The sequence below is a fragment of the Pipra filicauda genome, unplaced genomic scaffold, assembly GCF_003945595.2.
Source record: "Pipra filicauda isolate LSUMZ 115617 unplaced genomic scaffold, ASM394559v2 scaffold109_size3271384_pilon, whole genome shotgun sequence".
NCBI lineage: Eukaryota > Metazoa > Chordata > Aves > Passeriformes > Pipridae > Pipra > Pipra filicauda.
In genome coordinates, this window is record NW_024103540.1 from 2,271,314 (window position 1) to 2,284,134 (window position 12,821).

Consider the following 12,821-nt stretch of genomic DNA (forward strand, 5'->3'; position numbering starts at 1 on the left):
AACTTTTACCCTGACGATTCTCTCCCCAATCCCATTCCATCCCACTGTGGGGAATGAGTGAGTGGCTCTCTGGAGCTTAATTGCTGGCGTTAAACTGTGACAATGAATTAATTTAAATGGAGTTTAGACTTAGGAAGGGATCTTTTCACATGTTAGAGGTGCCTCATAAGCAATGTACCAAATTATCCTTTCCAGATTGTGGGGCTAAAAATGTTTCCATTTTGAGTCTGAAGTTCCTGGATAATAACAAGGATGGGAGAACAAAAGGGAAATAAAAGTTGACTTGGAGGCACCTCTGTTGCTTCAGATCTGGGGGAACTTTTGACCTGTGACCACAGGTTTGGGCTGAAGTTTTTAATTGCAATGTAAGGAAAACATTTAATTGTTGGGGTTTTTTATTGCTGAAAACCAGCCTGACTTGTTTTGCCTGTGTTACTGTGACAACAGCAAACTCATTGCAACAGAGGTGGAAAAAGAAATCCCTTTTCAGAGCAGGGAGGGAACTTGCAGCCACTTTGGACAATGGCACATGGTTCTGAAGTTAAACATCTACCCTTTGAAACTGGTTTCAACATCACATCATCATGGGGTGTGTGAGCGGGTGTTGGTGGCCAGGTTTGCCCTCGTTCTGTTAATGCCCCTGAATTTAACATTGAAACACAAGGATGTTTTCTGCTTGGGTCTGTTTACAAAGGCAGACATTTGCAGTCATACTTTGCACTCTGGGATCATGTATCTCTGTCTTCCTCTCTTGCTCTGCCAGCACCTCGGCAACAAGCAGTGTTGCCTGTCCCTTCATATCCATGTCCCTTGCGGCCATCACATTTACAGCCTATGTCTTGGCAGGGCTCCCATTTCTCCTCCTCATTCTTTCTGCCTTTGCTTCTCCCTTCCCTGCCACACACCAGTTCACCACAGTCTGCACTAGCTCACCTGCTCGACCGTTTCTTTCTGTCCCCACCCAGTTTACTGAGATACCTCCCCCACAGTATTATCCTAACCTTGCTGAAAACCAGCACTGGAGAAAAACAGCCGTGTGCTGCTGGCATGGGCGTGTTCATCAGCTCAGTGCTGCTCCGGAGAGGGCTGTGACAAGGTCGTGGACATGGCATTGGGAAGGACGCTCTGTGACCCCGGTGTGACCTGGGCCATATTTTTTCCTGGGGAGGGCTGGGCAGGTAGAAGGGCCAAAACCACGAAGGGTCAAGAATGAACAACAAAGTGGTGTTGAAACTTTGAAACCCTCCCGGTGTGACTCTTAACTTCAATCTCATGCAGCTAAGTGGCTTGCAGGGTGAATGAGTGTCCCTGTTTGGCACAGGGCTGCTGTGCCCCAGTGCAGGACAGTGACACAGTGAGGTGTGGTTTTGTTGCATCAGGTTGCTCAGTTGAACCTCATTTGCAGCAATATGCATGTTCCCTGCATGGCAGGAAGAAGAGAAAAAAGAAAAATGAAAAAAAAGAAGTCTCTGCTGCCCATCATGCCCAGCTTTCCTATCATCTCAATACAGCCATGAAGACTGCCATGCCCTGAACCTGGGCAACCCAAGGTAGCTGTCTGGAAAATGGCACACTTCAGTGATTCTGGAAGGGAAAAATGCTCAGAGCTCAGAGAACCTCCCAGGACCTACAGACCACCTACCACATGTGCACCACATCCCTTCACCACATCCCTTCATCCTGAGGACAGCATTGGCCTGAGAATTTGCCGTCACTCCACTGGAAACATTGGGCGTGATGAACACTGCAGGCTAACAAGCCTTTTCCCTTGGAGATCCTTCCATGGAGTCAATTCCAAATTGGCCTGGCTCCCCAGGATGTGAGATGGCTGGCTCTGTGGAATGCTGTTTGCACACCTGGCCCTTGCAGTTTGCTGACCACAGGCACTTGCAGTCCTTGCCTACAGAGCTGCTCCCAGCCTGGCCCAATATATGGGGCTGCTCTATCCCACCCTCTGCATTTGCTTAGGCATTTCCAGATCCCTCCAGACTGGTATCTCATCTTCAACATTCTCATCCTCCCCAGGCCTGGGATTCCATTGCAGATGTCGATAGATGGAGCAGCCCATTTAAAAAGCCACAAATCTGCCTTTTTTTTCCCCCCAGAGCATTTACAAGTCCCATTCCCACTGTTAAAACAGTGGGTCTATTGTGTCCCCACAGCCACCACCAGGTTTCAACCGGTAATGTAACTGGAGTTTCCCTCTGCTCTTCTCCAGCTTCCTCAGCATGCCAAGGAGGTCTGCAGGCATCCAGAGAACATGCTAGTTAAAACGATCTACCTACCTGAAGGCAGGCAAAACCTTAGTTCCTGTTAAAAACAAATTACAGACCTATTCATTAACTGTGCCCAGATTGTAATCTGGTTGCTCTTGCTTAATTAAGTGGCTTGACCGCGATGTTAACTGCTCCCCAAATATTTGTATATTGGATACCTGCCCTCCAGCGATGCAATGAGTTAGTAGAACTTCCATCTTCTCCTGAACTGCAGAAGAATAATTTGATTTTTCTGAGAGCAAAGAGACTTAATAGAAACTTATGGCCAGCTCCATGGAAAATGCAGGAGTTTCTTATTTTACAGTCAGCCTTATTTGTGAGCAATGAGAAGCCTGTATGCTGGGTAAAACATCTATACGAGCATCTATATTAATGTGAACAAACTTGCGAAAACAGTAAACCCACAAAAGATTACTTCTTTGTAGGGAACTAAGCTCTAACTGGGTCTGTGGCAGTGTGATTCACTGCCAGCTCAGCCTGCCTCTCCCTCTCCTGACTCACTTATAGTTCATTCCACACCTCTGGTCTCTATACTGAGACCATGGCCCTCCTGCTCCCTGGTCTCCCTTATGCCAACAGGATCAAGCAATGAAACCCCATTTGCTGTGAGGGATGGAAATGCCTTATTTCCAATTCAGGGAAGTGCTCAAACATGAATTACTGTCCTGTGTGTCTGAGAAGAACCCTAAATGTCCTCCAGAGAGCAGAGACAAGGCAGAGGATTCCTGAAGACCCTCGCGGGATCAGATGCAAGTGTAGCTAGTGTGCAGACTCTGGGGAAAGAGGGAGACTTGTGGTTACTACATAACCATAAGTTCTGTAAAGGTAAATGGCATTCATCCTACTGCTTCCTTATCCTACAGCACATATCTGCTAGCCCACAAAGTGGACCTGAGAGTCTTGTGTGGATTCTTTTGGAGACACCAGCTGTAACTCAGACATTTCCAAGTGCTTTGGCTGATGGAGAAAAGAGCCACTGGGAACAATGTTTCTCCTGCATTAGCAGTGAGAACAGAAATTACTGAGTGACCAAGAGGCATTCAAGGGAGATGTCTGTTTTCCAGCCTCTACACACGAAAGACACACGGGGACCCTTGTGCCAAGTGACAGCCTGTGTGCCTCACGAGCTGGGAAAATGTGGTGTGAGATCTCAGTTTGGGTTGCACAAGGAACAGTGTTCAGGCCCAGGTTGGCTGGGGAGAGCTGGACTTTACAACTTGCTCTGCGCTGGGTGCTGTTATCTAAGGACCTGTCCCTACAGCTTGTCTTTCTTGTGTGATCCCAAGATCACACAAGAGCCTGCCGAATGCTGCCACCTCATCCCATTATGCATAGCTGGAGACACTGACATCAACCTACATCCCTAATTTTTGTGCAGCAGTGGCCTTGCAGGATCTCCTGTAGCACCTTCATCATCCTTAGGCCAGAATACTGGGGGCTTTTCCATACGCATTGGGTGAGGAAATGTAAGAACAGCGTGCAAGGAAGCAGAAGGACATCTCCAAACATGGATGCAATCACCTGCTACTGAGACACACCTGATTTCCAGTTCTGAGAAGAGAGAAAATGCTGGCATGATCCATCTGCTCACTGCAGGAAGCAAACGACAAGGAGCTGATCCAGTCAGTCACTTTAGGCTCACTACTCAAACTGAGGTTGTTTTGGGTCAGCAGCTGAGCCAACTCCCTTCAGCTCTCTGTTTCTGCAAGGACACAGGCAAACTGAAGGTCATCTAAATACAGCAAAGGTTCGATTCCTTTAGTCCAGTTTTTAATCTTTGATTTTGCTCAGCTGTAAGGTGCAAGCTAAATGTGAGCATGCATTCTTTAACAGTAGTTTGAGAGGCTGCTTACAAGAAAGTTTTCAAACTGAACACTTGGCAATTCTGCTGGAATTGTATTTAGATTGAGCTGGCAAACAGGAATAAAGCCTTCAGCCAACTGCTCAGCAGACATAGCCTTAGAATTAGAATTTTCCTTACGAGAGTGAAATAAAACTCATTTAAATTCACCCTGCCTGTTTGTATATATACAATTGCTGTCTTTAGAAACCTGCACTGAAATGAACATAAAATATTGTCTTTAACATCAGAACTTCAAATGTAAATTCCCAGGTTGGTCTTGAAGGATTCTAAAGGTATTTTCTCCTGTACTAACAAAAGAAGCAGCATCTTTTGGCATACACAGAAATGCCATGACAAGCACTCACAGATTGGGAGGCACAGAATTTAACCCCAACTTGTTTTATAGCTTGGATTGCTCTAATACTTTGTGAGAAGACATTGTTTGGGCTTAGTTCCACTGTTTCTTTTGCCATGCCCAAGACAAAAACATGGAGCTGCCAGGTAGAGAGCATTGTGTCCTGTCCTGTGGATGCAGAGCCTGTTTATCTTCCGGTGTGACTTGAGTGATGGATCCCCTCCAACCAGTGAGCTAATCTAACCTCTAGTAAATACTTGTGTGTGCTGCAGTTGGAGGTCCTCTACCTGAAGGGGATTATTCCATCTCTAGTCAGAGAATGGTGCATATCACGGACTTGCTCCTTCTCCTTTAATCCTCTGACAGCTGTAGCACTTTCTGAGTTCTGGGTAGGATCCCAGTTTTCTGTGCTCAGTACCAAACTGGCAGAAAATGAAGCACACGTTGCAGAGGAAAACACCATAAGAAAGGCCGGACTGCACATTTTGGACTGGACTTCCAAAGCCAGTCAAAATACCACAATATTCCACAGGAGACTGTGGGGTGGTGGCTGTCCTCAGTTATTTGGGCTCTGCTTCATTTGGGGAACTCCCCCACTTGCATGAATAGTGTTTGCACAACTCTAGCTGTTGCCCACCATCATCACCTTGTCCCCCTTACCCACCACCAGAAGGCATGCAGCTTATATTTTCTGATTTCCCAGTTCTCCCACCGTAATGAGTGAGCCCAGGGAGTGAGATAAGAGGCTGCATACATTAATTCCCACAACTGCTGCTTGCTTCAAGATTTTGGGAAAAAAAAAAAAGACCCAAACAAACCCACACGAAACCCACTCTGATGATTCTTTATTGCTTTCACAATCTTGTACTTTCGGTAGTTTCCCAAGAGCTTGCAGAAGAATCATGGGACCTCTTGACTAAAAATCACCTTCTGGAATCAAGTAAATACATGCTTGAAGACTAAGACATGTTCACTGACTGTTTCCACCTGAACATCCCCAGTCAAACAGTGGTCAGAAGAATTGTAGGAAAGCAAACAGTGTTACTGAATGGTAGAATGGCAGCAGCAATATGAATGGCATGAGAGAGCTACTGCTACCCTCCTCTGAAACGTAAGCCAAGACAACGTGTCTGTTTGAGCTGGGCTTTCCCAGTTGCACCTCTGAGCTGAAGAGACAGAGGGACTGAAGCTTTTAACATGCTGTCCTTCTGACATTTGCCCAGGGAGATTTCTTCATTCCCTGAGCTTCTTTGACCTCGCTCCACTCCAGCTTTGTGTCGGGAACCTCATCTTCAGGCTCAGGATCCTCACGGACAGTCCCCTCAGGCAGAGCCACAACGATGGGCAGAGGGCCCTGCTCCTCACGGAACTCCACTACATAGAGACCCTTCTGGTTTGCCAACTGCTGGTGAGTCTCCTGGGATTAGGAGAGAGAAAAGGCAACCAAAACAATGATGCACAGTGTTGGTTTACTTCAGGTCAAACTCTGCATGGCATATGAGGCAGGGGAAAAAAAATCATTTACTAATAAACAGTTTAAACACTGCATAAATTAAATGACTTGCCAGGCTCACCTACATGGGCAAAAATTCAGATAGCTAGACTGCAGATATACTAACTAGCACTACACTGTCATTCTAGAGGAACGTGCTTCTGGGAAGGATCTGTCCAGAAAAGACACATCTTGCTAATAAGCTGCATGTTGGCACGTTACTAACATGCAGGAACATTTTTATGTCTTTATATGGATATAAATTTTGCTTTGACAACAGCATAGTGCTTATTACTGCCCTGACAGGTAATATTAGCTAATATAATGATATGAATTTAACACAACTACACCTCTTCCTCACATACAAGGTGTTTGTTAACACTCAGATTTTACAGAATAAATGTGTACGGGTAACGGGAAATTTTTCCCATTCAGGGCAGTCAAGAAAATATATCAAGTGCATATCTCTCAAAGCAGTAATCTGTACAGTAGGCCCTTCTTCTATTCTTCTGTTCACTCTGTGGAAGACTTCTCAGAGACAATGCATTGAAAACACAGGCCAGACTTCCTGTCTGATTAACTTCATAACCTCATAACCTCTCATAACCCAAGCTATGAGATCTGTAACTATCTCCATAGGCAAAGAGGATCATAATCCCCTCACCTTCTGAGGCTAAACTGATCAAGTTGGCTAGGACAGGGTGACAGATTTGACAACTAGAGCTATGCAGGGTTATCTTTAGAATGTAAGTAGCTAAATTTTGGCAGCTACCAAAACTATGAACAAATGAGATAACCAGGAATTTCCAAAGGAGTGACTCATTCTAAGTGTTCAAAGGAAATCAGATGAAATGCTGCATGTTGGATCTTTTCCATCGACTACAGACAGCTGGCTCAGACAGAGACATCTCCATTATGAGCACTTAGAGCTGGAGGAAATGACACCAGCTCCCTGACTTATTTGAGAGATCTTAATTATACGAGCAATAGAAGCTGTGACATTCACTCCTTGGGCAATGAAAACTTAGAATACAGACAAACAGGCAGCAGCAACCAAAGCTGGTCCACAACTTCCTCTACCATGATTTATCAACTGTCACAAAAAAAATACAACAAATGAAAGCCCAGAAATTCAGATGTCTCCTGCAGGCACTTGGCTGTGGAACAGACAGTTACATATATCTATTTCTGACTGGAAAACTTCATAAAACTGCTGAGGAATTATGTCCTTGCTGATTTTGTTCACTCTTTGGAAAATTACTTAATTTAAAGCCTAGATATAAACCGTTTGACCACGAATTACTACAACATCAATCCCCTTCTGTTCCCTGATAGATAGAATGGATAGAACCACTGAGAGTGCACCTACCTGTTGGGTCAAGCCTTTAAAGAAAGCTCTGGTAATGTTAATCAAGTTTTTGGATCCAGTAACCTTGGCATACATGTCTTTAATGCCAATTAGTTTGCACATGGTGATAATAGCTCGGTGGCAACGAAGACCATACCCTGGGGAAAAAAACATGTAAATTAGCATTATGTGATTATTTGTAAGCCTCCAACTCACTAAGAAGGAAGACAAGAGCACTAAAACATCTGCTTTGTTATTTTTGTTACCTTGCATGTTAGAACACATTATATGTTAAAAATGGCAAAACCATTCTGGGAAGATCATTCTTCCCAGTCTTTGCAGACATGCCAACTCAAAGATCAGAGGGGTTTTTATACTAAATACACCTTGCTTAACATATTGCAAAACCAAATTAAAATGTCACCACCTATAAACATAAAGCCAGTAAAAATGCAACCTGAAGAATTATCTAATGACACAGGTTTGGATAGAATTCCTTAGAAGTACCACTGGCATCTTTAGAACAATCTTCCACAAACATACCCCCCACCCTGCGAACATTCACCAAACAAAAGGTAATTTCTTTCTCCTACTCAGCAGAAAAATAACACTCTAATACTTCCCAAAACTACCACTACCAAAACTAGCAGAGAAGCAAGGCAACAAGTTTACATAAAAGACTATTAAAAAGAAGCCACTAGAAGGGGAGAGGATCTAAATGCAACTGGACCCTGATGAAGACTGTCTCTTCTAAAAAGCAACACCTACAGAAACTCCAACACCACTTCCTTTGCAATTTCTGGTGAGCAACTGCTGCACTCCTAACGATGGTAAATCCTGGTTCATATACATGATGGAGGGATTTAAACTGCTGTCCTTTGGGCTTCCTTCCAGAAGGACCCTGCAGTAGAAGACATGTCAGTAACTCACGCTCCCAGGGAGACTGCTGCTGGATGAGAGGCCTACAGTGCCTTCCTAAAGCCTGAGATTGTGCTCAAGATCTCTATCAGATGCAGAGCTGGCAGGGAAATTGGGGAAGTAAGGAGGGCAATAATGCTGCAGTAGAGAAGTCTGGTCTCAAAACAGAGCTGCTGGGAGAGAGAGTGAGCACCCACTGACACTGGTGCCTCTTGCTGCTCACAGGCCTTTTGGTAGCCAAATAAAACCGACAAAATTTTTATTTTATTTGGCTGTTGGTGTGCAAAGCTTTGAGCAGTGAAAATCAGTCTGAACCTGCCTGCAAATTGAGGAAGGCATCACTGCACCCACTTATACCAAATTTACACTTTGCAGTTGATCTCCAAAATGTGAACCTTTTACTTGCCTCCCGACTCAGAAACAGCAATTCACCAACTTCACAGTCTATGCTAAATAAAACAGCCATTAGCCAGCAGCCACAAAAATAGTGATGCTTTTCCCTTTCAGTTGAAAAAACCTAGCAAAATACTATGTACTATCAAGAGAGTAAGACTGCACTCTGCACACTACTGTGCAGAGGCATCACTTCTCTTTTCCTGGCCCAGCAACTGGCATGAATTACACTTTTTTATTATATTAGTGGCACAAAGTGAAGGAGAGACAAACATATTTCAAAATCCACAAACACAACAGATGTTTGCACGTCATCTGCATCCATCTCCATTACAGAGATGGAGATTATATAAACTCCAATGCATAGTTGTAGTACACTGGCATTAACTGCAAATGGTTTCCTTACACTTGCCAGATTTTAATGGATGAATTATTTTTTTGAGGAGTCTGATTTTGCTCTCTTGTTCCCCAGAGCCATTGTTTCACATGGCCTAGCACTAGTAATCTTTAAAAATTGATTTGTGATACGTCTAATGTATCTTACTTAAAAGGTGAAAACCTCTGCAGGATGATCTTGCTGCTGAGTAAAGGAGGCAAAAAAAAAAAATCTATTCCAGTGTTGCATGTTTTATTATGTCGCTATATCCATTTTTCTTTGAACCTATAATCAGAAAAGAAATTATAACCATCCAAAGCCATTTGTTCTGCCATTTGAGAAAATACTGTTTCCTGTGCTACAAAACAAAGTCAAGTTTTAGACACAATTACATGTGAATTACTTCTGAAAGGCTGTGAGAGTTTCATTTTCAGTGACTGAAAGCATTTAATTTCTGGCATTTTTATTGCTGCTTTTCTCCCATCTTATCTCAATTAAGTTTCTGCAGATTATTAATACATGAAACTCAGAAGCCAGCAGAGTAATCCATTAGTCTCTGGACGAAATTTATTCCAAACACAAAAGCAAAGGATTCCAGTTGTGGAGAGAAAATTGGGCTCAGCCATGTTGAACCTGCACGCTGCTGTACTGAGGTTTAATTCAATGAGCCCAATATAAGAGAACAAGCCAGTTCAGATGTAACACATTTTCTCACACTGAAAAAGATACAAAGGTAAGCAAAAGAAGTATTTAAAATGCATCCTTCCTATAAACTAACACAGCCTGTTAAAGGCAATCTACAACAGATTTTCTGGGTAATAACTAGGGATAGTTTGGAAAACAGAACATCCACTTTAAATCCACACTAAGGAACTACTCTGAGTGAATCTCACATTCACATGTTCACGTTACATTACTTTTTAATTTGGATGTTTACTTGTCTAATCCTACCTATATGATGGAGGGATTTCTCCACTTTGCAGGGATTAGGAATAAATTCAAGAAAGGAACATCTGACCATAGTAGCGACTTCACCTTTTCTACTAAAACATTAGGCTTTGCTGTGAGCATTTGCTGAGATAGCACCAGGGGGAACCTTGAGGCCTTCTTGCTTCAGATACAGGAAGCATCACACTTGCAAGCTCTCACTGCAATGGGGGATTTCAACCACAGGGACACTTGCTGGGTAAGCAACACAGCTGGGCTGCAAGCAATCCAGGGGACCTGAAGTGTATAGAGCACAACTTCCTGGCCCAGGTATTGGACAAACCAACCAGAGGTGAGGTGTTACTGGATCTGGTGCTCACCAATGTGGATGAGCTGATTAGAGGGATTCAGACCTGGGACAGCCTGGGCTGTAGTGACCATGCCTTGGTGGACTGAGTCACCTCAGTGAGTGTGGGCCTGGTGTGGAGCAAGGTCAGGACCCTGAATTTTGGAAGAGCGACCTTCCAGATGATTAAAGAGTTGGTGAATGAGATCCCCTAGGAAACTGTCCTTAGGGACAAAGGAGCTGACCAGAGCTGGCAACAATTTCAGGACACTTTTCTTAGAGTGCAAGAGCTCTCCATCCCAGTGTGTACCAAATCAGGCAAGGCAGGTTGGAAAATGGCACAGGTGAGCAAGGTTTTGCTTCTCAAACAGAGGAGTAAGAAGGAAACGCATGGCCAGTGGAAGCAGGGATGGGTGACCTGGGGAGAGTACAGGGGTTAGGAAAGCCAAGGCACAGATGGAAAAGGACTTGGCAAGGGATGTGAAGAATAACAAGAAGGGACTCTGTTAAGTACAAAGGCCAGATGAGAAAGGTCAAGGAAAGTATTATCTCCTGTGATAAGCCAGAAGGGAGAACTGGAGACAATGGATATGGAGAAGACTGAGATACTCAATGAGTTCTTTGCCTCAGTCTTCACTTCCATGAGGGCATCAATGGTACTGCCAGGAGCAAGCTGGAGAGTATCAGAAGTGACTGTAGAGCTCTGGGGGTGATAGCTGGGGCATGGGGACCCAGGCAATGTTCTCCTCAACTCTGCTGAGAAAGGAAAAGGGTATAAGGAGGAGGGCAACGATAATGCAGGTCAACAATAGTCATGAAGGTGGTGCCAGCAACACAGTTCTGTTTTCTATGACAATTGGACCTTGCTGAGGAGCAGTGTGTGCTTGGGAGAGATGGGATCTACCTTGCTAAGCAGGACAAAGGTATCTTTGCCAGTAGGGTGGCTGATCTGTAAGGACAGCTTTACACTAGGGACAGAGTTATCAGCATCCCTCTGAGGGTGGGACAGAGAGCGCTGATAAACAAAGGGTTTGGAGTGATGTGAGCAAAAGGGAAAGCAAAAATCATCATAAGGGCTTTGAGTAGGGTCACTGCCAGCATTTGCACATAAGCAAGGAAGTGTCTGCAAGGTAGTGTTATGGAAAAGTGCTTTCTGGGAAATCAGCATGGTAAGGGCCTCTGTTCACTAATGCATGCAGCACTGAGAATAAATGTGAGGAACTGAGATATCTGTGTACAGCTGTGCGTCTAATGGTCTAGTTGAAATCAGAGAGTTGAGGCAGATGGCTAACAGGAATGGAGTGCTACAGTGTAGGATATAGGCTCTTTAGAAAAGAGAGTCTGTGAATACAAAGAGGTGGAGTTGCCCTTTCTGTGAGAAAACAGCTGGAATATGTGGAGATCTGCTCTACTCTGGGGATGGATGATCCCAAGTGAGAGCTTATGGGTAAGTTTATGCTTAAAAAGCAGACCAATATGGGCAACATTGTAGGGCATGTCAGATTGCTAGAGGACACCTGATCAGGAAGAACAAGTGGATGAGGCCTTCTACAGACATAAGGGCATCGTGTTCACAGGCCCTGATTTTCACAGGGCCTTCAATGACCCCAAGAGATTCTGGTGAAACAACACAGAAAGGAATATGCAATACAGGAAATACCTGGCACGCATTGATGACAACTTCCTCCTTCCTACAACTGTAGGACAGTCAGCCTCACTTAGATGCATCTTCATAAATTATCTCAGTAGTGGGGCACAGTGTAATCTTGGCAAGTTTGCTGTTGATACAACACTGGGAGGAGTGGAGATACACCAGGTCTCGTGCTGCCACCCAGAGGAATCTTGACAGGCTGGAGAAATGGGCTGACAGGAACTTCATGACATTCAACAAGAGCAAGTGCAAAGCCCTGCACCTGGGGAGGAATCACATGCACCAACACATCCTGGGGGCTGAACAGCTGGAAAGCAGCGTGGCAGAAAAGGGCTCGGGAGCTCCTGGTGGCCACCAAGTTGACCATGAGCCAGCCACGTGTCCTTGCAGCAAAAAAGGCCAATGGTATCCTGGGCTGTGTTAGGACTGTTGCCAGTGGGTTGGGGGAGGTGATCCTTCCCCTCTACTCAGCACAGGTGAGACGCACCTGGAGCACTGTGTCCAGTTCTGGGCTCCCCATCACAAGAGAGATGTTGAAATATTGGATAGAGTCCAGCAAAGTGGTAGGAAGATGATTAAGGGACTAAAGCATTTCTCATACTAGGAAAGGCTGAAAGTACCACAGTGGACTGAAAGTATTTTGAATTGCAACTACTTCCAATGGATTAGCAGCTGTAAGGGTATGTCAAAGTGGAGTGACAGGAACATCCAGGGACACAAACATGACTGACAAATGGTAAGGCAGTGATGAGAACCAAACCTGGTCAGCCACACTAACTGGTGAGAGCGTGTTAAGAGTGTCAGAATGTTTATCCTAGTGAGGTTATCTGACTGCAGACCTTGTCAGTTAGGGAATTGAGGGGAAAAAAGGGAAACCAGAAACAAAATATACAGAG

At 44.5% G+C, this 12,821-nt stretch overlaps 1 protein-coding gene across 1 annotated transcript in view; it reads right to left on the reverse strand.

The window, feature by feature from the left end:
• Nucleotides 1–5,302: 5,302 nt before the first annotated feature.
• MRPS5 (mitochondrial ribosomal protein S5) overlaps nt 5,303–12,821 on the reverse strand; it is a 43,342-nt gene continuing 35,823 nt past the window's right edge. The window contains exons 10-11 of the mRNA XM_027717511.2: nt 7,336–7,472; nt 5,303–5,891 (exon numbers count right to left, since the gene is read on the reverse strand). Coding sequence (XP_027573312.1) covers nt 5,667–5,891; nt 7,336–7,472 — 362 coding nt within the window. The 3' untranslated portion in view covers nt 5,303–5,666. The remainder of the gene's footprint in view (nt 5,892–7,335; nt 7,473–12,821) is intronic.